Below are 25,821 nucleotides of genomic sequence, written 5' to 3'. Positions count from 1 at the left end.
TGCCAAGTGTCTGTGTCCCCCATAGGCCCGGAGCCAGGCCCTGGCCTTGTAGGCTATGAGTCCTCAGCCCCCAAACAGTGACTGACATACAGTGGGTGCTCAATAAAGACTCATCGGTTAAATGAGCGGCCTGACTCCTGGGGCCCCTCCCTCAGCGCCCACCGCGCGTACCTGTGGAGGAATAATGTCAAACAGGTCCCCGGCCGGGGCGAACTCCTGCGCGAAGACGTAGCAGTCCTCGGTCTCAAACACCACGTCGAAGGCCTTGATGATGAAGGGGCTGGAGGACAGGCTGTTGGTGACGCTCACCTCTCGCAGGAAGTTCTTCAGCTTGGTCTTGCTCTTGTTCACGAACTTCAGCGCCATTTTCGTGCCTGGTGGGGCAACAGTGGTGAAGCCGCCCCTCCCTGCCCTCCTGGACCCGACACATCCCCACGCGCATCTGCACATCCTGTCCCAGCCACAGGGCACGAGGGGGCCCAGCGGGCACGGCTTACAGTCCTCAGCTTACAGGCATCTTACAGGAAACAGACCCCACAAGGCGGACGTACTTGTCAGAAGCCATGGGGCGAGTCAGGGTCAGGCCGGGCCTCCGGCACCCAGCCTGCAGCCTTGGAGGAGGGCGCCCGCTGCGCCCCCACCCTCTCACACGTCCTTCCTGATGTACTCTGTCCTTAGTGATCTCATCTGTCTGCCCCCACTGGGACACAGCTTCCTGGGGGCTGGGGCCTTTGTCTTGTTCATTGCTGTTTCTCCAGTGGCCACAAGCATTGGGCGCATAGTAGGTGCTCAACAAATGTTTGTTGAATGGATGAATGGATAGGAAGGAATTAGACGCTGAGAGGTGAGGGCCTGCAGGGCGCGTGTGCCCGACCTGTACCCACCTGGTGACATAGCTGTGTGACACATGCGTGTGTCCACAGAGCACTTACCACAGGCCTTGCCTTCAGCAATTCATACTCACAACTCATTCTTCATAATGGCCCTATGAGCTGGGCGCTAATGCCACCCTATTTTACAGAGGAGGAAACCTAGGCACAGAGAGGTTGAGCCACTTGCCTAAGGTCACACAGCAAGCAAGTGGCAAAGCTCATGTGACCCTGTCTAGTGCTCCTCTGGTTGCTCTCAGTTGGCAGAGCTGCCTGCCCCAGCTGTGTGCAGCTGTGGTAGCCCATGCAGCTCCCATTCCTGATTGACTGAGTGAATGGGGCTTGGCTGTGAGCCTACATTGTGGGGAAGGCATCAAGCTCAGTGGTTAAGCCAGAAGGCTCTGGAGCTGATGACTGGGGTCTCATCCTCGTTCAGACCCTATGTACGACCTTGGCTGAGTGACTGACTCTCTCTGGGTCTGTGTCTTCACCTGAGAAAGGGACATGGCCACACATCCTCACAGGGTCATTTCCCACCCCTCTTTAAGCACAGTGCCCTGTTCTGGAGAACCCACCCTTAGTTCTGCCCTCTCCCTGGGGTCAGCTATCACTGATATGCTGGTGATGCCCCAAACATCACTGCCAGCCCTGACCTTGACCTCCTGAGCTCCAGATGCCCCTGGCTGCATCCCCTTGGCGTCCCAAAGGCAGCTTGGGTGTCCTGCAAGCAGCCCACCCTCCAGTCTGGGCGCTCTGCCCCCAGGTTCCTCATTTGTCCCATCTGCCTGGTCTCCTCCTCCCTGGGCCACTCTGTGTCCTGCTGTCCTGACCCCTGCAGAGAGCACTCGAGAGCCCAGTGAAGTCCCTACCCTAGCCTTCAAACGAGCCACGCTGCAGACACTCACCTGTGCCCTTGTAGGCCACCAGGTCCACCTTCCCGTAGGTGCCTTTGCCCAGCTCGCGGACGAGTTCATAGTGCTTGGTGACGTCGCTAGCAGCCAGGGTTCGGAGGGTCAGTGCCTGCATGTCTTCTGTGAGGAGGGGCACGCCTACACCCAGTCCAGGGGCAGCCCCTGGCCCACAGCAGGGCAAGGAGTGGGGTGGCTCGGGCTCTGGGCAGCCCGCGCTCATCTTCTCCCTGTTGTGGGGTGTTTGGCATAGAGTGTGGTATCAGGCCAGGGCCCCCTCCTTCACCCACCTCTTCCCGCCCCAGCAGCCAGGATCCCTGGGGCAGAGGCTGGATGCCAGGCCCAAGATGGCCACGAGGGGGCGACAAGCATCTCTGCTGCATCACCTTTCCCCAAAGCTTCAGGCTGAGCAAGCGCCTGCCAGGCAGCAGTCCCGCGGCACTTGGGTACCACCGGCCTGTTTGTCTCATGCTGTCATCTAGACACAGTGTCAGGCACGATTCTGACACAAAGACATGCCATAGACTGAGTTCACACGAATGCATCCATTCACAAGTGTTAACCACACCTGTGGTTGCTCAGGTGCCAGTTGCTCAGGGGCCGTTCAGAGCCCTGGGGACACAGCACTAAGCGAACAGGTAAGCACCCTGCCTTAGGGGACTTCCGTTCTGGGGGGGATGGATGATAAACACAGTGAACACAGGAATTCTATATTGTGAGAAAAGGTGATCCGGGCTGCAGAGAAAATAAGGCAAAGGGTGGGGAGATGAAGCCAGAGGGCAGAGGTCACAATATCAAATACCGCAGGCCTGTAGCCTCAGAAAACTGGCAGGCTGGTGCACACCCACCACACACAACCCCGCAACGCCGCTCAGGTACACACAGCATGGCTGTGGTCCCAGAACCCCGCCAGGCCCCGGCCTCCCCATTCACGGCCTGCCTGACCCCTCAGCGTCCACACAAGCTGGGTGGGCTTCCTGGAAGCACCCACCCCTCAGAGGCGCTGAGTTTGCCTCCAGATGGTGTTGGGGGACAGAGCTGCAGCGGGGAGTCTGGGCCTGGGGGGCAGTGAACGTCCTGGGGCATGCGTTGATTGTCTGTCTGATGAGGGGAGGGTTAGACTGAGTGGCTGAGCTTCCAGGAGCAGGGATGCGTGTATTGTGAGCCTGTTTGTGTAAGAGCAGGAGGCTGTGCCGAACCCTCTAGAAGCCCCTACAGGCTGGCCCCACCGCCTGCCTCCTCTGCCCTCCCCTCACTCCCCCTACCTCCGGTCCCAGGTGCGTCACCCAGCACTCCACAGCCAGCCCTGCAGGACCACCCATGGCTCCAAGAGAAAGAAGACTTGGAGCCAGACAGCCGGGTTTGAATCCCAGCTCTTGCTAGCTGGTTGGCTAATGAGTCACTTCATCTCTCTGTGCCTCAGTTTCCCGTCGATTAAAAAGGATAGAAGAATCCCTTCTCCCTCTGGGCTGTTGTGAGGATTCAGTGAGTTAACAGACATGAAATGCTTAGTGCCTGGTTCACAGTACGTGCTCCATCACGGTCAGGGTCAGCTGTGGCTATGTTCTCTCACTGGTGTGGTCATTCTCTGGCTGAGTGTGGCCAGAGGCTTGGCGCAGGGGCCTGGCATCCCCGCCGCTCCCCTTCCACCCCAAACCCTCCTCTCCTCCTCTGCTTTCCCCTTCCCTCTCTGCACGACCCAGCCTCCCACTCCACAGGGAGAGAAACATCAGGAGGGAACTTCCTGGCCTCCCACCCAGCCCCACACGGAACTCCATCTGCGCGTCCTCCAGCTGGCTGGGGAGCAGGGAGCCCTCCCCCCGCCCCTCCTGCCTCCTCAGGCTCCTGCTCCCCATTCAGTCCCCTTCCCCTCCGCTCATGAACGAGTCTGTTCTGACAGAACTCTGCCTGCTGGTTTTCCTCTCTTATCCGTCTGAAACGCAACACAAGCGGCCTCGGTGTCTCTAACTCATTTCCCAGACCTGGTCCTGCATCCCCTCCCTGTGTCACCATGTGTGTGGGATCCTGCCATAGCACCGTCACCAAATCTATGCAGCCCCAGCTCTGGGCTGGACAGCACTGGCCCCTCTAGCTGCAGCCACCACCTGGGCTGAATTGGGTGACAACCCCCCACTATTCTTCCCGTGTTTCAGAACTGGAAGGGGTCCACCCACTGCCTGGGGGAGCGGATCCCGAGGCGAGGCAATGGCTCTTGTGCAGCGGGGGGCGCTGAGGCTGTGTGCCAGGTCCTTCTGGGAAGTGGGGCTCCCCCGAGGGGCGCTGATGAGTACACGTCCTCTTTGCCCTGCTTCTGATGTGTGTGGACCCCCAGGGCTGCTGAGGTGGGGGGGCCACGTGTGTGCAGGCACGCGTACACAGGTGTGCAACGCTCGCACTTTGGGCTTTGGCCACAACAGTTCATGTCTGTTTCCACATGTCTTGGGACCTTGACCTAGAAGCCCTGATGGTGCCTGGCTCCTCCTGCTGCTTTGGCCTCAGAGTTGTCCTGGGTGGGCACCGGGCAGGGGTGGGTTTGGGCCCCACACCTGCCCCGCAGCCCAGACTCCACTCATACTCTGAACACGGAGCGGCACTGCCTGTCTCCGTCTCCTGCACCGTTCCCACTGCCTGCCCTCACCTCCTCCCTCACCCCAACTCCGGGGTCTCATTACCCTCAGGTCCCACTCCTCCAGGAAGCCTTGCCTGCCGCCCCAGGATTCAGAGAGGGTGTGTCTCTCTCAGGGTTCCTGGGGAATATCTTGGGTTCTTCTCAGCGGTTTCCCATCTGTCCCCATCAACACGCCATGAGCCCCGAGGGCTGGGACTACGTCAGATCAACTCGCCCTCATCCCTTCCCTTGGTTCCTAGGGTCCAGTTTGGGGGGTCATCCCAGTGCCCCCTCCCTCCTTTCCCTTTCAGGCCTGTTCTCTGCAAGGTGTCAGTGGTGACAAGGAACCAATCCATACACTGTCCCTGCTGCTGCGTCATCCCCCCAGGTACACGCTGCCTCTGACCCAGTTATGACACACGTGACAGGAGGCGCAGCAGGCTCGGCCTTGACCTCACGTGCACCACTGCTTGGCTGGGTGACCTTGAGCGAGTCACAGCTCTTCTCTGGGCCTCAGTTTCCACCTCATACAATGAAGAAAATAATGATAATAATAAGAGCAGCAGCTAACACTTACATGGTACGCGCGTGTCAGGCCTTGTTCCAGAGATGAACTCCTCTCGCCCTCACAGCTCCGTGAGGGGGGTGCTGTCACCCCCACAGCAGGAGAGAGGTGCAGGGACCAAATAACGTGCCCAAGAGCAGACAGCTCGCGCTGGGATGGCTCGAGAATTGGCGCTTCCACTACTATGTTTTCCCAAGTCAGCGTGTTGGAGCCTCTCCTCCAGACTCCTCAGTATCCAAGCGGGAAACTGAGGCTGGAAGAGGGCCTCAGCCACGCATGCGTGGGTCCCGGTGAGCTGCTTCAGTGTATTAACTCGCTTAGTCCTCACAGCGGTCCAGGCAGTGGGGACCAGCTGCTCTCTGCAGGTGGGCACTGGAGCCCAGAGCGAATCAACACACCTGCCCCACTGAGTGCCTGAAGGCATTTGTGTGGCATCAGCAGGGAACGTGACCTAAAAGTTTTACCTTTACCACCGTCACTTCCTGTGCTCTGAGGAGCCGCTGTGGGCTTGGTGGCGGTGAACCTCCCGGCAGCATGTGGGGAGGTCCCTGGCTGACCCCGGGCGCTGGCACTGCCTCTGCTCACACTCAAGCTGACAACACCCAGGGGACCCCACGTGACTCGCCCTTCAATGTATGTCCTCGGTGGCCCCAAGGGAGGCCCTCGGTTTCCTACCTCTGTTGCGGAAGGCAGGAGGGTGTCACCCACTTTTCATGGCAGCAGTTGTGGCTCTGACCACAGAGGCTCTGGCCCTGGGGGTGGGGTCTTCTGCCACATGCTGGCAGGGCCCCACAAGTGGGGGAGGGTTTCCCCAGCAAGAAACAAGGCTGAACTGCGTGGCTTCCTGTTGGCAGGCCCCTCGAGCTGGGTGCCCTATGAAAACTACACCCAACGCATAACCCAACTCAGGCTTACTTCGGAACCCCTTGGGCCCACATATACACAGTGCCAGGTTGGCAAAACTTCAGTCACTGAGTCCTCACCAGTCCCGAGGGGAAGGGGAGACCTACTTCCTATTTCTTAAAAACAGCTTAACTGAGGTATAACTTACATAGCACAAAATTCTCCCAAAGTAAGTGCACAATTCAGTGATTTTAGTAAATGTGCGGCGTGGCCACAATCAACTGATGCTTTCTATTTTATAGACGAAGCACAGAGTGCGAGAGGTGCAAACTACGGTTACAGCACACACAGCCAACTGTCCACCAAACGGTTCCCTTCCCTGTAATACAGAGCCGTTGCTGGCAACAGGGAACTGTGTCTTGCCTGCCTTGTGTCCAGGTATGGCCCCGGGACTGGCTTTCCCCAAAGGTATGTGAACAGACATGACGTGTGTCCCTGCTAAGCTGGGGCTTTGAAGAACGGGGAGTTTCTGCATTCTGTCTTCGGCACGCTGGGTTGGTTATAGACTCCAAGACGCTAAAAAGATGGTGGAGCCACAAGAGGGGGAGCCGGGGTGTGTGTGTGTGGGGGGCCTCCTGCTGATGACGATCCGCTCTGCGTTTCAGCTGAACCAGGAGCAAACTTCTGCTGTGTTAGGTGGCTGCCATGCAGGGGCTTATTCGTTACAGAAGCTGGAGCACCACTTCAGTCAAGGGTTATGGAGCAAGTGAGCAAAAGAGTAAGATGTGAACCCAGTGTGTCCGACTGCCAGGTGTGCCAGACAAGGTAATAACACCGGGAGCCAAATGACAAGAATCCAATAAAAGGAGCAGATGGGGGATGGCCAGCCTGAGAACCAGGGGGCCTGTCCCTTCCTGTCTCGTGGCAGAATAATAACACTGGTACATACTGATCGAGCATCTATCATATGCTAGGTGCTGTGCTAACACGCTGGATTAAATCATTGAACAATCACAGGTCCTGGAGGCAGACACTGCTACAATTACCCCCATTTCATAGGCAGGGATACTGAGGCACATGGGCTAAGTGACTTGCCCAAGAGCTACCCATTGGCACAGCTGGGATTTGAACTGAGGCTACCAGGCCTCAGATCCCAGCGCTCTATCCTTCGTGGCTTCTGAAGGCAGACTCAGGCAGACAGCAGCTCAGAATGAGGGTGCTCAGTCCCCATCATGGGTGGGGTGTGTGTGTGGGGTTGACAGGCAGATACTGGATGCCTGTCAGTCGGGGAATCCGTGATCAGTGGAGGGCGAGGTTAGACCAAGCAATGGCAGTCAGACCTTTTTGACTCTCACTCCTGGATTCTAAGATGCTCTGTCCCCTCCCTCCGGTCCCTGGACCTATGCTGTCCCTTACTCAGCACAGGCAAACCCCAAGGGGATCCTCAACAAAGCCCCCGCCTGGAGGGAAGCCATTGAAGGGATGATTGTTCCAGGGTGAGTCGCCTCTCTGGGTCGGTATTACTACAAGTCACTGTGAGAAAGCAGCCCCCAGATGGGACTGCAGGTACCGAGCGGAGACAGGGAGCCCCTCCACCCTCTCACCTGCTTCACTTCGCTTCTCTGTAAAGTAAGGGGCTGGCGCATCATTCCCTTCGCCTGCGTGGCTGAGTCAGCTCTGCACACCCCCACATCTCCCCTGCCTGCCTCCCCATTCCTCCCCTCCAACCCCCTAGACGCGTGGTCAGATCAGTTTTCTGGAGAGCAGATCGGACCTGGCTCTTGCCTAGCTCACGCGTTTTCAGTGCTGTCCTGAATGGGCCTGTGACGTTTTTTCCTGCTCAGCACCAATTTCCCCTTCTTCAGGCAATGGCCTCTTCTGGCCCATGTGGTTCAGTAGGGTTGTCTCCACCCTGGCTTGCGGGGCAGGCCAGGCCCAGGGACCCATCCCACCACTGGGTCACTGTGACTGGTTCAGAGACGAGCATGTGACCCACGGTGACCCACTGAGGTCTTGCCCTAGGGCTTTTGCTGTAGCTATCAGGAAAGGGAGGCCTTCTGACCCCCGGGCTGCAAGGCTGGGGGACACAGGCCTGGAACTGCTGGGGGCTGGTTTTGCCACCAGGACAGGAAAGCCTGCCTGAGAATGAGGCAACAGAGAGATAAGCAGAGCTGCAAGATGGGGAGATTTCCGATGGCCTTGAATGCCTCGGTCAGGTTTGCCGAAAGCCAATTACATCCCTGAACGTTTGTTTCATGAATCAAAACATTTCCCTTTCGGCTTAAGCTTGTTTGAGTTGAGTTGATGTAACTTGCAACCGAAAGCCTGCAGATGGCATACGCGTGTCTAGTCCAGTCCAAGCACCATGCTGGTGCTGGCATGGGGCAAGGAGGTCAGAGTGACGTACAGCAGATAGAGGGTACGAGCCTACAAATTAGGGAGGCAGGTAACCAGAGGCCAGGGAGGCAATGGTCAGGGCACTGGCAGTGGGGATTAGCGTGGCTTCCTGGAGGAGGTGCACCTGAATGAGCCTGGAAGGGGATTACCGATTCAGCGAGAAACCCAAGAGCTCCGTGCAAGCCGGCCTCGTGCCTTCATCATCTTGCTATTTCTGACACTTAGCCAGGCTGTGACAAATACTGGGTGAATAATTCTTTGCATGTTTGGGAAGTTGTAACTTTTTATATCGTGGCTTTTCCTGAATGTGACCCTGTAGGCACACAGCTATTTTCCCGGGGGCTTGTGTGGGGGTATCGTCAGCTCCGTTTTACAGCTGTGGAGGCTGATGGCCAGAAGAGAACAGCGATTTGCTCAAAATCACATAGAAAGTCCGCGGCAGGGCTGGGCTGGAGGCCAGAGTGTCTGCCGCCCCCGCCCCAAGCACAGCAGCGATGGAAGCGGCTGGGAGTAACACTGGTCACTGGACAGAGGCTGGAGGTGCTATGACAAGAAGAACAGAGAGGAAAGTGCTAATAATAGCTAATTCTGAGGGAACCCGTCACGCGCTCACTGCCTCACATGAATTAGCTCATCCAATCCTCACTGCATCCTATGACACAGGGACTATTCTTCACGCCAAATTATAGAAGAGGAAACTGAGGCACAGGGAGGTCATGTCGCCTGATCAAGATTATCCAGTAAGTGGCAGAACCAGGATTCAAATCCAGGCGTTATCGCTGCAATGTCCAAAAGCTTAACAACTATGCTTACTGTTTCTAGAATGAGAGAGTAAAAATTATCACTTATTTTCTCAACATGCTAACGCTTTACATGTTTGCTGCCATTCAATTTTCATAGCAACCCCATTTTACAGATAAGGATGCTGACGCTCAGAGGGGTTAAGCAACTTTCTCATGGCCCCTCAGCAGGGGAGAGGCAGAGCCAGGGACTGAACCTTGAACTTCCACCGCTCTAGCTCCCCCTTCTCTGCTCTTGGTCTCTGGTTTGCAGCGCAGGCCTCCCTCCGGCCCCACTGTTCAGCACCACAGGCGTGGACAGCACCCAGGCAGGCCCATGCGAGGCGGTGGGGGAGGCGAGGCAGCCAGGATGGAGGAAGTGCTGCAGAATCAGAACCCGCGCCTCCAGGGCTGGGGACGCTGGATTCGACCCAAGTGTCCATCAGTTAAATAAATGGCAACATTTCCAAACATGCCTTTCCAGTGGCCCCTGAACCCGCTAAAGCCAGAAGGGACTTGGGAGGTCATGTGACCCAGCTGCCGCATTTCCCAGGTGAGAAGACAGAGGAAGAGCTGGGGCTTTCCCAAGATTGAGCAGCAGAAACTGGGAACAACTTTCTTCCCACTCCCGTCCCCACCGGGGCAACCTTGGGGCTTCCCTTGCTGCCAGGCTCGGCTTCTGGCTCCGGCCTCTGCTCAGCCTCCCTCTAGCTGGCAGAATCTGCCCTTCCCGGGGCCCATCCTGGTGGTTATTAATAGCCTGTGACGCTGTCTACACAGCTGGTACCCAGGGATGGAACAGGCTCACCAGCCTCCTTGGCCCTCCTCCCCAGCCAGGCACTGTGAGGTGATGGGAACCGTGGCCTCACCCCTCCCAGCCTACCTGTGGCAGCCTCTGCTGGTACGGGAGGAGGCACGGGCCTTGCTGCCTGGGTGAGGGGACAGCCCAGCACTCAGAGGTATCAGCAGGAGTGGAGGGCGGAGAGCCCCTGGGGCCCTGGCCGGGGGTCTAGCAGTGGACAACAAGTGGCCACTGTCCACTAGAGAGATGGCTGGGTGAGCAGAGGCTCCCTGAAGGGAGCAGCCCTTCCCCAGACACAGCCCTCACCTCTTCTCCCTGCCCTGAGCCCCAATAGAGGAATGGAATAGGGATGCAGCCTAGCTATGGAGCCCAGAGCCCAGAAGCTTGGGATAAGTTGCCTTCTCTCTCTGTGCCTCCATTTGCTCATCAGTAGAATGGGGATAATAACGGTGCCAGTTAAAGTATTATTAATAATAGCCAACATTTATGAAACACTCAAAGTATAAGTACTTTATATGTCTATGTATATTGACTCATTTAAACCTCACAAGCATCTTAGGAGAAGCTGCTATTATAATTCCCATTACAGTATATCCCTTCCAGCTCAGGAAACTGAGACTCAGAGAAGGGAGGACCAAGGGTCACACAGCGAGGACGTGGCTTAGAGATATGTCTCGCTCCAGAACATTCAATAAGTATTTGTTGTTGAGCACCTACTATGTGCTTGGCACAGTCCTTGGAGCTGTGATCATTCATGAGCCCAACAAACAGCCCTGCCCGCAAGGAGCTTATATTCTAGTTTGGAGGCAGACAGTAAGATACATAAGAGACATACGTACGTCAGACAGTAAGAAGCCCTGAAGGGAAAACAAAGCAGGGAGAGGTGAGGAGAAGGCTGCGTGCGTGTGGATCCTGTGGTGGGAAAGCTTTCTTGGCAGAGGTACGGGGGGTGGGGGGTGTGCCCTGCTCAGGGAACAGCGAGGTGGCCAGCATGGCTGCAGGGTGGTGGGTAAGGGCGAGGGGCGGGAGATGAGGGTGGAGGTAAGGAGGGGGGCACTGTGCAGGGTCCTGGAGCCCCCAGTGAGGACCTTCCACTGAGTGAGGTGCTCCAGCCAGGGCCTGAGAGGAGGAGAGAGACAGCAGGACCTCGACCCAGCTTGCACTCAGACACTCGCAGTCCCGGAGTCCAGCCCCCAGGCATTCCCCCGCTGTCTGTGGGGTGAGGCTGAGGGCAGAGCCAGGGAGGGAAGGCTGAGGCTTTCGAGGACTCTTGAGGGCCCCAGATGTAGATTCCTCTGTGCTGAGGCTCTCGCCTGCCTGCCGTCACCCCACGTGAGCAGAGGAGGGGGGCAGGGAAGCCGATTACCAGATCTGCCCAGGAGGGCTGCAGCCGGAGCCCAGGTTAGAGCCTCTGGGGTCTTTGGCTGGAGTTGCCCTGGAAACCGTGTGAGTGATGGAAAAGTGGGAAGACTCTTCCCTAAATCCTAGCTATGGAACCTGGAGTCAAGACCTCCACCCCTGAGCCTCCATTTTTTCCCCCACCTATATAATTGTGGCTGCCATTCCTTTTACTCAGAGCTTTGGAGGACAAATATTAAGAGCGAACCCTTAGTGGGTACTCAGTGCCACCACAGCACTTTGCACGTTCACTCAGTTCATCCTCACCGTGACCCCGACACGGCCAGTACTAGTACCATCCACTCTTTGTAGATGAGGGATCCCCACACAGAGCTTACACCTTGCACAAGGTCACGCAGCAGGGTCTAGATGGTGTCCTTTTTACCACTAAACCACATTAACTGCGGGCCCCACTGCTCCTCCGGAGACACACGGGGTCCATCTCCCTACTGAGGTGGGGGGTGGGCAACAGACCTGGGGAACTGCCCTGGGGCAGGGATTTCTGCAGCCTCTGTGGGTCCGGATCAGCAGGGGGAGGACGCGACCCTGTCCTGTGCAGTACCCACCCCCCGCAATGCCCCTCAGTGCCATCCCAACACCCAGAGGCATTTGGACGTTCTCTGCTTCTCTCATGACTGGCGAAGGCCACAGGGAGGGCAGCTCTGCAGTGGGGAGTCACAGTGACTTCCTCGCCAGACCATACCCCCAGATGAGCTCATTTGCATAAACCGGCAGGGTGTGGCAGAAGTAATAAGAACAAACACTGGCGGCAGGCACTGCTACAAGTGCTTAACCAGTAAGGGGTTCATTTCATCCATAACCCTAGGAAGTCGGAGCAGTTGTTATTCCCATTCTACATCAGAAGAAACTGAGGCACAGAGGACAACTGCTTTGCCCAAGGTCATGTAGCCAGTGAATGGTAGAGGTGGGATTTGAACCGAGGCAGTTTGACGCCAGTTACACACCAACCTTGGGGGGCTCAGAGCTGAGCTCAATCCCTGTTCTGGGTTAATGCTCTTCTCAGGGCTCAGTGAGAAAGTGATGGCCCGTGCTGGGCATGGAACACTTGACATTGGAAAATGCTCCCTTGCTTCCTTCCAACCCTCATATTACATGGCTCCCGAGTGGGGGCTGAGCTGGGAGTCTGGGCCTGTCCCCTCTTCAGACTGTGGCCAAGCTATGGCAGGGAGAAGGGAGGGTGGGTGGACAGGGGAGGGGAGGGGGCTTTAATTGACCCCTCTAGGCCTAACTGCCAGAGCTCCCTGAGACCAGGGGCATGCGGGGGCAGTTGGGGGAAGGCTCTGGGTCTATTGGAGGTGCTGGTCCAGGCCTGGGCCTGAGGCCCATCCACGTGGGGCAGAAAGCCCAGCGACGGGCGGAGCACCTAGAAAGCAGAGCCGGGAAGGAAGAGGGCTTCAGTGGCAGAACCAGGGCCAGGCCGTCCTCCATCCCACCCCTCAGGCCCCTCACAGACCCTCGGGCTTGAACCCCACCCCACCAGGGGCAGAGGCAGGCTCCACGCTCCTAAGCACCACACACGACCGCCTCTCAATGACCCGCTTCCCCTTCACGGGGACAGCACCAAATGTCCTCTGGCTTCCTCAGATGTGTTACAGGAAAAGCAAGGTGCTTACTGAGGCTTGGTCTCCCGCTTGCCAGCGGCCCTTTTAATAAGAGCCAAGTTACTGAGCACTTTTCACATGCCGGACTCAGTCCTAGCCCGTTTCACGCTTTAGCTCACACAAGCCCCCTGAAAACCCTGAGGTAGGCATTATCCTTGTTTTCCACGTGAGTAAACTAAGGTGACTCGCCCAAGGTCACACAGCAGCTTCTGTGGGATGCAAACCCAGGCAGAGTGCAGAGCCCGTGCTCTCAACGACGGTGCTCGGCCATCTCCTTTGATCTCGGGATGCTGTAGACCTTCACCTAGGGCCAGGCCGAGTGCCTGGTGGCCGGTGCTGGCCCCTGGCCTAACTAGGCTACTTGGCAACACCCACGGGTTTCATTCATGTTTAGAGAGTGTCAATCTTTTCCAGTGACTTCTGCCTCCAGGCTCCCATGTCTCCTGCCTGAGCCAAACTAGAGCAGGTTGGACTTAGCCCTAGAAAATTAGAACAAGGGGACTGCTTCCAGCTTCCGGTTCCTCTGTCACATGGGTAAACTAAGGCCCAGGGAGTAGCCCTCCCCCAGAGTCTTCAGCAAGACTTGGGCCTAGACCTTGAGCTTTTACTCCCGGGCACGTGGGACAAGTAAAACAGGTGATGGGATGGCCGAATCCTTCTCGCATTGAGAGGGGCATAAGAGAGGCCAAAGAGTGGAAAGTGGGACCAGGCTGTCGATGCCCTTAAGATCCCACAGGGATGTACTCTGTGCACGTTCTAACTTGGCCATGGGGGAGGCAGGGAACACGCACGTGTGCAAAACACACGGACAAAGGTCACCCACAGAGCAAACCCTTTCTGGCTCCACCCCGGGTCAGGAGGGGCCAGCAGGTCAAGTCAATGAGTGAACAGGTCAGGTGGCACCTGGGGCAGGCTGGAGAGCGGTGCCCGATCTAAAGAAGGGCGTCACTGTCACTCTTTGGCTCTGGCCTGGGCTCAACATGATCTGCTTTTTCAAGAGGATCCCAAAATCAATATTTGTATGTAAAACTGTATGTGAAACTGCTACATTTTTTTTTTTTAGCATTGGCAACAAATGCAAATATGAGAAAAACACTGTTTAGATCAACAAAATGAGTCTAGACGCTGTATTTTACAACATGTGCTGTACATGCTGAGCTCTGTCTGGGGTTTGACAAAGCTGACGCAGTGGGGACAGGCAGACCTGGTCGCGTCCCCTGGAGCTCTGGGTCTATTGGGACCAGATGGGTCTAGATGTGGAGACACACTCTCACAGCACATGCAGACACTTGCCACTGTCTCCAAGCCACGAACCCATCCACCAATCCAATGCAGTTCTCCACTCCGTGCCAGCCCAGGTCAGAGCAAAGGGGGAGGTGGAGGCACAGAATTGCTCCTGAGCCATCCAATGGTGAGGCTTTTTAGGTGGGGAAACAGCACATGGCGGAGGGAGGAAAGGAGGGAGGGAGTTAGGTAGGGGATGTGGAGATGAGCCAGAGGTGAAGCAGAGGATGAAGAGTGACAGTGGGAGATGACACGCAGGAGGTGGTTTGGGACCACACTGCAAACGGCTTTGCCTGCAGTTTAGTCTAAACTGAATAGGGAGCCACTGCAGGTTAGTGAGGAGGGGAGCTCGTACTCTCTGACCCCTCAAATCTCCGCTCTTTAGCCTCCCCCTCCACTCCCTCGCCTGTGGGTCACATGATGAGACCCTGGGCTCCTGGGAACCCACTATGGGAAACAAACTCCTTCAGAGATGAAGGAACACTTCTGGAGGCTTCCCGGGGCCCCACTACGATTTGCATCGACCCCTCCAGCTGCAGAAGGGGTGGCTCACTCTGTCGTGATCTCTGGGAGATGCCACATGCTTGCCCAAGGTCACCTACTCTTCAGGGCAGTTGGCTCCCCCACAGCCTGTGCTGAGGGGGGTGGCCTCAACTGTCCTTGAATTTGCAGGAGGGGCTGCCAGAGGTCTAACCAGAAGCACCCCCACCCTTTTCTCCTGCTGGTCACATCCTCCCTCTTGGGCCACTGGCAGCAGTAGGTGGGGGTGGGGGTACTTGGTATTGGGAAGGGGAGAAGAGGAGGAGGAATAGGCCACCCAGCCTCACGGCCCCTGAGTCTGCAGCAGGATGGGGACCAGGTGCTTCAGGCTTGGGGTCAGAACTGGTCGGCGGGGCCGGACCAGGCCCACCTAGCCGGTCCCCCTGAGCGTGGCCTGGGCCGATGAGAACAGGAAAGATCAGGAAGGGGATCAGAATGAAGTGGGGGAAAGGACCTTGCCTCCGGTGCCTGGTCTTTCACAGACACCAGCTGAAGGTTTACTGAATGAATGAATGAACAAAGGGACTCCTGGCGGGGCTGCCAGTACCCAGCCCTGCAGAGGGCTCAGAGAGGAGAGACTGCTGGAGACCCCAGGAGCCCAGAGTGTGTTTCCTGGGCACTGTCCAGCCCCTCCTCAGGGATCTCTGATCCAGAATTTCAGGGTACGACGTCCCTGGGGCCTCTCCTCTTCCATGAGCCTGGGGTTCAGGACCTCAGTGAGGGCCAGGTGGGGTACTGCTTTGTGTACGGCCTGGAAAGCGAAGGTGAGAACCTAGAACTGTCCAACTCAGTTGCCCAGCACACACTGACCCAATCTGAGGTTTGGCCCCAGGTGTTCTGGAGTCGGAAGAAGGGAAAGCCTGGGCTTTGCTGCCCCTGGGGCACGTGGGGACAGAAAAGTGACCTGAAATGGCTCTCCATCCAGATGACCTCCCCTCTCCAGAAACCAGCGCCTCACTTTGGAAAGGGCTTGCCCCCTCCCTGTCCTGCAGGGAACACAAAGTATGGCCTGGGTGAAGACCTCCCCAGTGGCCTGGGTGGGGCGTGGAGTCACAGAGAAAACAAGGGCTTCCCACCCATTCTCTTCAACACACCCCTTCCCTTTCACAGACAAAGACACACACCCAAAGCCCCAGGGCCACACACTACAGGCCACTTCACCTATATACACCCCTAAATCTTCTCCTGGGGGGGGCAGAGGGACTTCACTTGAGAACTCAGCCTGGCCCTGGGGGGAGGGGTGCATATACCCCCCAAACCGAGCATCCAACAGCTCCAGGCTTACATTTTTTTTTTTGGGGGGGAGACTCTACACTCTACTCCCCTTTCTGTCGCCCAAGGGGCTCTGCCACCACGCCCCAGTGGGGCCCGGGAGCTGCACCCAAACCCCAGAGCTAGGGTGTGGGGTGGGGGAAGGGAGGAGGAGGGGGCGGCTCCTCTAACCGAGACACAAAGAGACGTCCTTCAGCCTCGGCTCCATGGCGACGCTGGGGGGGGGGCCAGTAGGCACCCGATACTTCCTTTCCCACCTGCAGGGCTAGCGGCCTCTGCAGCCACTCACCTGGGCCCGGCTTACCTGGGCTGGGGCCGCGGGGACGCCGCGGCAGGGGGCCTGGGCGCCGTCTCGGTTTTCGTCAGCCCGGCCCGAGGGGGCTCAGGGCTCCACAACCATGGGCTGGGTGGGATGCGAAGGCGCCGCGAGGGGCTCAGTTGTCCCCGTCCTGGAGCTCTGCGAGGGGGGGTCCCCGAGGCCTCCTGCTGGTAAGGGATAGCTCTTGCTGTCCTCGGGTCCCTAGATTCGGGGTTTCTGTGTACCGGAACTGGGGGTGTCTAGGACCCCCTGATCTAGGGGCGTTCGGAGCTGGGTCTTCGTGTTTTGAGGTGTGGAGTTGTATTGACCAGGACCTTGAGAAGGGGGGCCCCGCAATGCCGGACAGGAAGGGTCACTGCGTTCTAGGTCTTGGGGGGCCCAGATTGAAGAAGGGGAGTCTTCGCGGTACCGTAGAAACGTCGCTTGTTTTCTGAATGCGGACGAAGTCTTCGCCTTACCCGGCTGGGGAGTCGCTCGGTGTTGGATTTGGAGGGGCCCCCCCGCTTTCCTCTGGGTCCTGGATGTAGTGGGGGATCCCCGCGCTCCCCGGCTGCGGGGGCTTGCTGAGTCCCGGCCACCGGCAAGGGGCTGGGAGGAAGCCCCTCAGCCGCTGGGGGCCTCCGTCGCCGCCGCTACGAGCAGCCCGGCCCTGCGGTCCCGGACCCCGGCCTGGTCCGGGCTCTGGCTGCGGCTCCGGCTCGCGCTCCGCCTGGTGCTCGGGCTCCGGCCCCGGCGCCCGCCCGGGCTGCGCTCCATCGCGGCATCGCGGCTCCGCCCTCCAGCCCGCGCGCACCTGCCCGCCTGGCCCGCGGCTCCGCCCTCTGGCTCGCGCGCCGCCGCCCGCCCCTTTGTCCGCCCCGCTCGGCGCGCGCCCTTGCGCACGCGCACTGGCACCCGCGCGCGTCCTCCCTCCCGCCGCGCCCTCCCGCCGCGCTCTCTGGGCTCCGATTCTCTCCGCGAGGAAGGAGCGGCGCGCGGCGCCCGCACCCCGCCTTCCGCCCGCGCTGGGTCCTAGCGCCGGTGCGCTCCCGCTCTATCTTCCCACCCCCGTTTTTTCTAGGTCAGAGCCCGCGAGGGGGCGAGAACGAGGTTAGAGAGGACTCGGGGGAGTCTGAGAGAGTCACCTGGTCCATCCTCCTGGCCCCTGCGGGACCAGACTGCCCCAGACTGTCCCAGTCTGTTCTTGTGGGGCGGAGCCTGTGTCTGCTTCAAGGAGGGAAACAACCAACCAAGCTCTGCAATCAAATGTGCGTTCATTCATTCGTCGGTATGTCCTTCCATCCATCCATCCATCCCATTTTGAGCAAGACCTCAGAGAACTAAGTCTACTCAGGGAAGAGGTCGGAAACTGGGGCCCGGGGTGTCACGGCCAGCCCAGAGCTCTTTCTGGACGCCTGTTGTAAACGGCAGTGATTGTCGTGGGATGCTCAGTGCTCACGAGCTCGAAGGGAGGACAGGGGATTCCAGGCCTAGAGAGCAGCGTGTGCAGAGGCACCACCTGGGCGTGAAGGAGCATCGTGTGTTTGCTGATGAAATTGGTGGCCTGGGAGGAAGCCAGGTGGTTGAAGATGGAGATGACACAGGGACCGCTCATCTTCCCAGGCCCTATTCTGTCTTTCTCAGCCTCACGCATGCAGCCCCCCGCCACAATTTCCCTAAGGAGAAAGCCCCCAACACACCCTGCACCTTCCCTATTTCTTCCCACTCTTTGTTCGGGCTGTTTTCTCCCCCCAGCATACTCTTCCCGACGACCCTGACTATTTCTAGACGTTTTAGAGCCAGGGATTGTAAGCGCAAGTACCTATAGGTCACACAAATTAGTGACTGGTGTAAGGTGATAGGGGGTGGTGGACCAAGCACACGGAAGCATCGTGGGCCCTGTGTGGACAGATGATTTTTCAACAGAAGCAGGGAATCCGTAGTTGGACATAAAATCCTCCACACGTGAATGTTGGAAACAAATTCCCCAAATTCAGAAATACTGAATGGGCCAAATGAAACATTCTTTTGGGCCAAATCTGGCCCCTGGGCCATCACTATGAAACCTCTGCTGGTGAGAACATTGCCTTAGCTCTTCATGTGTCTCCCTCCTGACTTAGCTAGAATATTTTTTTCTAGAATCCAAGTCCTATGTGACCATCATCAGCTCTGTAAAACACAACGTGGACTGGGTTGTTTCTCTACATCAAATTGCCAGTGACTCCCTGTAACCTCTGGGGTGAAAAGCTAACTAACTTCCATCTCCGGGCATTCAAATCCTTTAGCCTGTGGGCCCCCTGCGTTCCCCCTCTTGAGGCTCCGTCTTTTCCCTTCAGCCAGTGTTCCTAGAACATCTGCTTTCTTGCACCTCTGTCTGTGCCTTATACACTTGGTTTCTTCTGTCTAGAGCATCTTTCCTTTCTTCTTTGTTCCCCAAACAAGTTACCCTCCAAGATTACCTCCTCTATATCTCTCTTGCCTCTCTCACCCCTCCCCCGTCCTGCTAACGTTCCCAAGTTTCAAATTTCACCCCAACTTTGTTCTAATCCTCTTCAAGCAAGGCCTTATGGCCGCAAGCAAACTGATGGGGGAGTATGAGTCATTGGGCCGGCAGTAGAGGGAGGCTAGAGAGGGAGGAAGAGGGAAGGGACTGTCTTCCTGTATCTAACAACCGAGCCAGATCATTCTAATGTAGAGAGCACTTTCCTCTTTTCACAGGCAAGGAAACTGAGGGCGAGAGAGGGGCAGAGATAGAATCAGGCTCTGAAATGCTTCCGCCATCGTTATCAAGGGGTAACACAGTTCAAAGTCACCTTCTGGGATGTCTTTCCTGATCCTCAACGGGATTTGATTACCTCCATTGTGATCAGTAAGGTTTAGCCACAACGCATGTGGTGAGCAAATCCCCCCACAGCGAGCTCTGCAGGGTGGTGAGTCTTGGTCCCCAAAGGGGACACACTCAACAGGGGACACAGCAAGGGTCCCATTAAAATTTAAGCTATGGCTGCTGCCAGGACACTTTGGATTCCATGTGTTCTGGGACCAAGTAGTAACTGACCATCATTTACTAAAAGCTACTAGATACTCAGTAACTGACCCTTAGTTACTAGAAGTTACTAGAAGAAGACAGGGATGCTTTTACAAAGTGGGAACAGGGAGAAATACCGGAATGTGGAAACCAGGGGTCCACTGGAGTGATCCACTGGTTTTGATAACCAAGAGTTTAGACCCCCTCAGGACTGAAGGGTTGGGTCACATCACCAGGTGACCCATCAAGACCTGCCAAGGTGACAGTTGAGGGTGTGGATAATTGAGAGTGAATGGTGGATGGGGTAAAGGATGGTTACCAGTTACGGCCCCAAGGTCAAGTGCAGCAAGCAGGAGGGGAGCTGTCATTCGTACCACCCACCTCCCTCTTCAGTGTCCCCCTTCGGAAGAGAGGCTCACAGCATCCACAGAGAAGCTGTGCAGCCCAGGGGTGGGATGTGTGGCCGTGAACATGCACCACCGTGATCTCTGACTGCAAGGACCACGATTCCAAGGGCAGCAGCTGTGGTGTCTCTCCAAGGCTCACAGAGGAGGCTCTGCTTTGCTTCCTTCTAGCTAATCCCAGCCAATGACAGAGCACGGCAGAGATGTCTTGAAGACAGGGCTTCTCGGATGGGCAACCTGGGATCAAGGGCCCTTGTTGGCTTCGTGGAAACTTTCTTAACGTTGCACTGCAGTCTAAAATTCCTCTTATCCTTCCCTTCCTTCCTCCCTCCCTCCCTCCCTCTCTCCCTCCTTCCTTCCTTCCTTCCTTCCTTCCCTGTTTCAGATGTTGGCGCCGTTGCATTCTGATGGTTCTCCAGTGCCCTCTGACTCGTTCCCTATTTTCCTTTCCAAGCATTCTCCCCAACAAATCGCTTGTGCGTCTGACCCCATCTTGGCCTGCTTCTCCGAGGTCTGAACCAACACCACGTATCTGACGAGAGGGACTAAAGCACGTGTTTGTGATGCTACAGTCCTTTTCTCTAAACACCCAGGGACCACCTAGTCTTGCCAGCTCAAAGTTTTGTATCCACAGCAGTGCAGCCTTGCCAGGGAGGGTCTCGATGGGTGTAATTTAGACAGCAGAACACAGAGATAAAACTTGGCTATGGTTTCCATAGCGACACAGAAGAAACATCAGAAAACAGAGATCTCCACTTAGATTTCCTCCGCCTCGAGCCCACAACCCTCCTTAGTCCTGGCACGTCCTCCCGCTACTGGGCAGCCAGTTGCCGCACAAGGAAGCACGTGAGGCCAGGAAGCCTCATGACTATGTACCTTCCCTTTGGTTGCATTTTATACTCACTGATGTGTCAGAGTTTCTGCTACTGGCGGAGAGGGGGCGGGGATGGGAAGAAATCGCAATAGAATCCCTGTCCTCTCGAATCTATGCATCTAAACGTTTCAAACTGTACGAGTTTGGGTAACTCTACCAGCTGTAGTGAACGACGCTCTTTAAAAGACACTGTTTCGGCCATCTTGAGTCTCCATGTTGGGGGAAATGATGGCATCTGGAGACTGTTCTAGATCTCGGATGCTCCTTGTCACGACAGACAGAAGGTATTCCTGGCTTGTTGGTCTGCATGACGGTGGTCTTGTACAGGAAGAACCCCTCCTCCCAATGGCCACCAACACACCAAGGGCATTGCTGGGACCCTGGTGGCACTGGTGACTGAGTAGCTCAGAGAGCTGATTAGGTTTAGGACGCTGAAGAGGATGCGATCTGGGGCAAAGGTTACAGAAGAAACTGCCCACAGCCAGGAGCAGAAGCGTCCAGGGCTACTTGGAGACACAGGTCAAGTTCTGGCTGAGAAGGAAAACCAAGAGTTCCACCAGAACCCACGAAGGCTCAGAAAGGAGACAGCGGGCAGCCCAGGGCCTGCAGTGGCTGGAGGCCACACAGCTTTGAAACGCTCCACGGAGAACTGTTCTGAAGTGAGAAACACAGCATTCCAGCAAGAGTTCTGACGAGCTCCCCCCCTCCTGTGTGACCGAGGCCAGCAGGATGTCACTGATGATGGGAAGTACAGTGTGAAGAGGGAACAGCCTGCTTCTTTCTGACATGGCAGAGCCGCTCCCGTCCTGGGAGACGCTTTGACATCCCTTGCCGCTGAAAGCCCGCCGCTGACTTGAGGCGAACGTCTCTGTCAGCCAACCGCGGGGAGCCCCTGAGGGACACAGTCCAGGAAATGGGGCTGGGGCAGGGGAGGGGAAGTCATCCTTCTCTGTCTTGCTTCTTTTCGTTTACTCTTAAAAATATCTGACACCAATAGGATAAAATGTTAACATTGCTTCTAGCCGTGGGGCTGCATAGGTTTTTATTTTTCTGTATTTCCTTTCACTTTTTTGTTTCCAAAATCATTCAAACTTATGCAGTAGACGTGTTTTTAAATGGGGTCTTGTAAAAACAAGCGGGGGGGAACAAAGAAATAACTTTTTCACTGTGGGATTCTACACTTTTGAAAGCCACCCCCAATAACTATGTAAGTATGGCCCCATCTCTCACCCTGAGTGGCATGGGAGTGGGAAGTAGGTTTGGCTATCCCCCCCCACACACACACACACTGGCCTATGGCTGGGTGTGGCTGTTTCTCTGGGAAGTTGTGGAGTGAGGATCGGATAGGTTTCCACCCGCAACCCATGCGTGTTCCCGGGGAGCGGGTAGCATCTTCTGAAATCCCGAGAACATAGGCAGGGGCTACTCAGAGCGTGGTCAGTCCCAGCTCGTTCCACGAGGACAGGTCACCAAAGCCACCCCAGGACTGCAGGCAATTGGAGGAAACAAACGCAGTCTGGACCACATCCCTGGAGGGCCTGGCTTCAGTGGTGTCCTCGTTTGGGTTTCCCAGATACACACCTTGAACTAGCAGATTGGAGAGCAAGTCTTTTACTTGGCAGGTGATCCCAGGGAGGGGAGTGGAGAAGAGACAGGAAGGCAGTGACAGGGGTACATAATCAAACAAGTCACCGCTTGGAGCACCTGGTAGGAACCCCACTGGGGAGCTCTCAGGGACAATGCAGGACACCCATCAACCCATCAACATGTCACCACACATGACATTATTGTACCCCAAGCCCAGTCTGGTTTGGTGGGAGCTGCAGGGGGAGGGCAGTGCCATGGGTGTGAGCAGAGGGGGAGGGGGCCGCCCAGGAAGCTGTGGGCGGGGATGGTGTCTGCCACAAATGACCAACCCTTAGAACAGGGCCATGGCTGCCTTGATGGCCCTGAAAAGGGAGGTGACACTGTTCCAAGAGGAGTAGAACTCTGCTACTCAGCCTCCTATGTCCCTCATGTTTTAGCAATGAACCCACGTGCTCCTTTGGGGACCCCCATTCTTGGCATATCCTTCCTTACTCATTAGGGGTTCTGATGGCAGTGCTTCCCTGTTGGGCTATAGCGGGGGGGGGGGTGGGTTGTGACTCAGCCCCCATCAATCAGTGTACACCAGCCCCCAGGCCAGAGTTATCGTTTCTGAGATGGGTCTGCACCCCAAGCCAGGCCAATCTGATTCTGATATAAGTCTGTTTCCATTGCACTTGACAGAGGGTCGGATGTAAGCCTGGAGTTGCCACCAGCAGGGAGACCCTCCCAGAAAATGAAGCCAACACAGCAGACAGTAGAGTCAAGAGGCGAAGAGACTCAGAATCCTCCTGCCATCATTTGAGCCCCTGGATCTAGCCATGCCTGAAGGCTGCACTTTGCCTGTATGTAACCCAAAAGAGTCCATATCGTGCTTATGTCACTTGGACGTGGGGCGCTGTCACGTGTAACCCATGCTCTTTACATTAGGTATAAGTGTGGGTTTCTAAAGGGCTTAAAAACGCAGGGGTAAACGAAAGATTCTCCCCTCTGTCCCCCATAATCACTCTCCTCAGAGTCCCCATTCGTGCAAGGGGTTTCTCAGAGGAGCTCAGCCTAGTCAGGAGTCCTTGGATTCTTGGGGTCCAGCTCCCGCCCCCTAAGGGTGGTTCTTCTCGGGGCCACACGAAGAGCTGGGGGGCTCATAGCTAAGCATCCAGCGTAGGTGCCTTGGCTGCCTTTCTCTCTAAGCTTCAGGAACCTCTGAGTTCCTGGCCAAGGTGTGTGTGCATTCATTCATTCATTCATTCATTCACTCATTCATGCAGTCACACTTGTTAATGGGCACCTCCTCTAGGAGGGCATTAGGATAGAAAGGGGGGCTCAGTGGAGAATCCTGGCCTTCAGTAGCTTCCAGTCTCGTGGGAGGGAGGGAATACGACACTAATCACAGCAATACATTCTGAGCTGAGCAGGTAAAGGGCCGTTCCAGGATTCAGGGCCGCATCTCAGCCCTTCCCACTCACTGGCAGGTACTGACTGGCCATCTCCTCCTAGAGCCTGTCCAGCAGCTCAGACACACGTTTCCTCCTTCCCACCTTCCAGACCTTGTACTACTGGAAGTCCTGCTTTATGTCTAACCTGCCTCCTGCCTGCTGTCAGCACAGCCCACTTTCTTTGCTTTGGTCCCAGGGGAAGTGAAGGGCAGCTGAGCACCTCCCCCTAAAGGCTTTCGTGTCACCTCCCTTCTCAGGGATGAGTCTCTAGACATTTATTAGGCTTTGAGGGTATGCCAGGTACTTCCACAAGCTAGGCCTTCCCCCAGGTGGGGAAACTGAGGCATGGAGTATTGAGGTCCTGAACTAACAAGGCCAGATTCCTCCACCCCCAAAGTGGGAACGGGTGCCCTGGCCTGCTTCCTTCTTGCTACTTATCCCTCTAACCCCTCCCAGGCCAAGGGTCCCTCCCAGTCTGCAGCCTCTGGTGGGATTCCTGGGCCGGGTCCGTTCCTGGCACCCCCTGGCACCTGGGAACAGCACCTGCTGGCTTTCCCCTCCATCTCCAGCCCCTTGCCTTCCAGGAGTCTCTGTTCATCCCCAGCCACTGATGTCACCACCACAGACCTGTGCATCTTACACGTATCAACTCATTTAAACCTCCCAGCAGCACTGTGGTGTGGGTACAATCATTACGTGCCTGAGACAGAGGTGAGTTTCTTGAAGTTCACACACTAGCTGGGACTCGAACCCAAGGGTCCCTGGAGTCCAGGCCCCTACACACCCTGTGGGGACAGAGTCCCAGAGGGCAGTTACCAGGGACCCCGCATGACGCCCTGCGTGACACCCACTGCCCAGCTCGTCCGTCCGAAGCCAGCCTCCTCTCCTCCTTGCATCTGATTCCATTTTCTCCTGTTCCATCCCTCTCCTCACCCACCTCCCTGTCCCGATTTCCACTCCTGCCTGTGGGCTGCCCAGGAGGGTCACGGTCCTGGTGTCCTGGGCCTGGGGCAGGGACACAGGCTGGAGGCCTGAGGCCTGGAGGGGCCCAGGCCACACCCTCATCCATTCCCTGCCTGCTGGAGGCTTGGCTGAGCCAGGGCCCTGGAGGGTAGGAGCCGGGGGTAGGAGCAGTGAGGGCTGGCGGAGCCGGGCCTGCAAGCCCTAATTAAGTCAGTTAATTAGGTAGGGAGGAGAAGCCTGTGGGAGTTAATGAGCTTGGCTAATTAAGTGGATCCTGGAGAATGGCTCAAATTCTAGGCTGGGGAGAGATGGGGGCTCAGACAGGATGGAGGGGAGAGAACGAAATGCCTGGTGCCTCGCGGTGTCACCAAGGTCTGCAGCCACCACTGGGGTCTGAGGCCACTCCCAAGGCCTGCAGTGACCCTCAGGGTCTGCAGCCACCCCCAGGGTCTGGTCTGAAGTCACCATCAGGGTCTGCAGCCCTCACCACGGCCATGTATGCTACTGACACCTGGATCTGAAATCCCCATGGAGGCCTGTCACCCACCCCTCAGGGCTCAAAGCTAGATCCCCTTTGAAAATTTCAGGCGAACAGACATTGAGCCCTGACCCAGGGACCCCTCAGAGCAACATGACAATCCCTGTGACAGACTGGGAACCATGACCACCAGCCACACTTCTCCCCCATGATTAAGTTTACAAAACACGTGCACACCCGTTATTGCTGCCAGAAGGGAGCCCTGCAGGACTCTCGTCCCAGCTCACAGATGGGACAACTGAGGCCAGGCAGGGCGGGACTTGCCCTGGCTCCTGCTCAGCCTGCTGCTCACGTGCAGACCAGACCGTGGAGGCAGGGGTGTGTCATCTGGAAGGTTAGCACCTGACCAGGAGTCTGAGGGCTTTCCTTTGCTCAGGGCCTGTTTCTCTCTCACTGTGGGGTCCCGAATAATGACAACAGCTCCCTGAAGAGAGCATTTGTGAGCTGTCAGAATGGGGGCCTCTTGTTTAGAAAGCAGAAAAACAGCATTTGCTTTCTACCCAGGTCTCTCGCTCAGCCTGTCAGGGTGGTTTTTATTTGCTATTTAATGTCGCACTCCCTTGGGCATAGGGATTCATGTGAGGCCAGTGCAGGTCCTTGCAGGTGTCCTGGGCCACCCCACTGCACACCTGACACCAAACCTTCCTGAACACAGGCCCCTGCCACAAAGGACAGCAGCAGTGACAGCAGTGGTGATTGGGTGGGAGCAAAGAGTGGGTGGCCGGGAAGCCACCCAGGGGACCAGGGCGGTTGGGACTGCCCCGGTGCATGCTCCCTCGTGCCGTCAGAGTTCACTTACAAATTCTAAG

General features: G+C 56.7%; 1 protein-coding gene across 3 annotated transcripts in view; it reads right to left on the bottom strand.

The window, feature by feature from the left end:
* Nucleotides 1-25,821, bottom strand: part of SBK1 (SH3 domain binding kinase 1) — a 49,252-nt gene that overhangs the window by 4,166 nt on the left and 19,265 nt on the right. The window contains exons 1-3 of one of the 3 annotated variants that reach the window (XM_088801401.1): nucleotides 16,177-17,012; nucleotides 1,775-2,007; nucleotides 172-374 (exon numbers count right to left, since the gene is read on the bottom strand). In XM_088801401.1, coding sequence (XP_088657527.1) covers nucleotides 172-374; nucleotides 1,775-2,000 — 429 coding nt within the window. In that variant the 5' untranslated portion in view covers nucleotides 2,001-2,007; nucleotides 16,177-17,012. Of the gene's footprint in view, nucleotides 1-171; nucleotides 375-1,774; nucleotides 2,008-16,176; nucleotides 17,013-25,821 lie in introns of those variants that run through there. The other 2 variants (XM_019754731.3, XM_074322971.2) reach the window with 2 other exon arrangements.

This window comes from Rhinolophus sinicus, chromosome 10, assembly GCF_057876585.1.
Source record: "Rhinolophus sinicus isolate RSI-liver-muscle chromosome 10, RSI-T2T, whole genome shotgun sequence".
Lineage (NCBI taxonomy): Eukaryota > Metazoa > Chordata > Mammalia > Chiroptera > Rhinolophidae > Rhinolophus > Rhinolophus sinicus.
The sequence above is the reverse complement of the archived record's forward strand: the minus strand, read 5'-3'. Positions and strand labels throughout refer to the sequence as shown.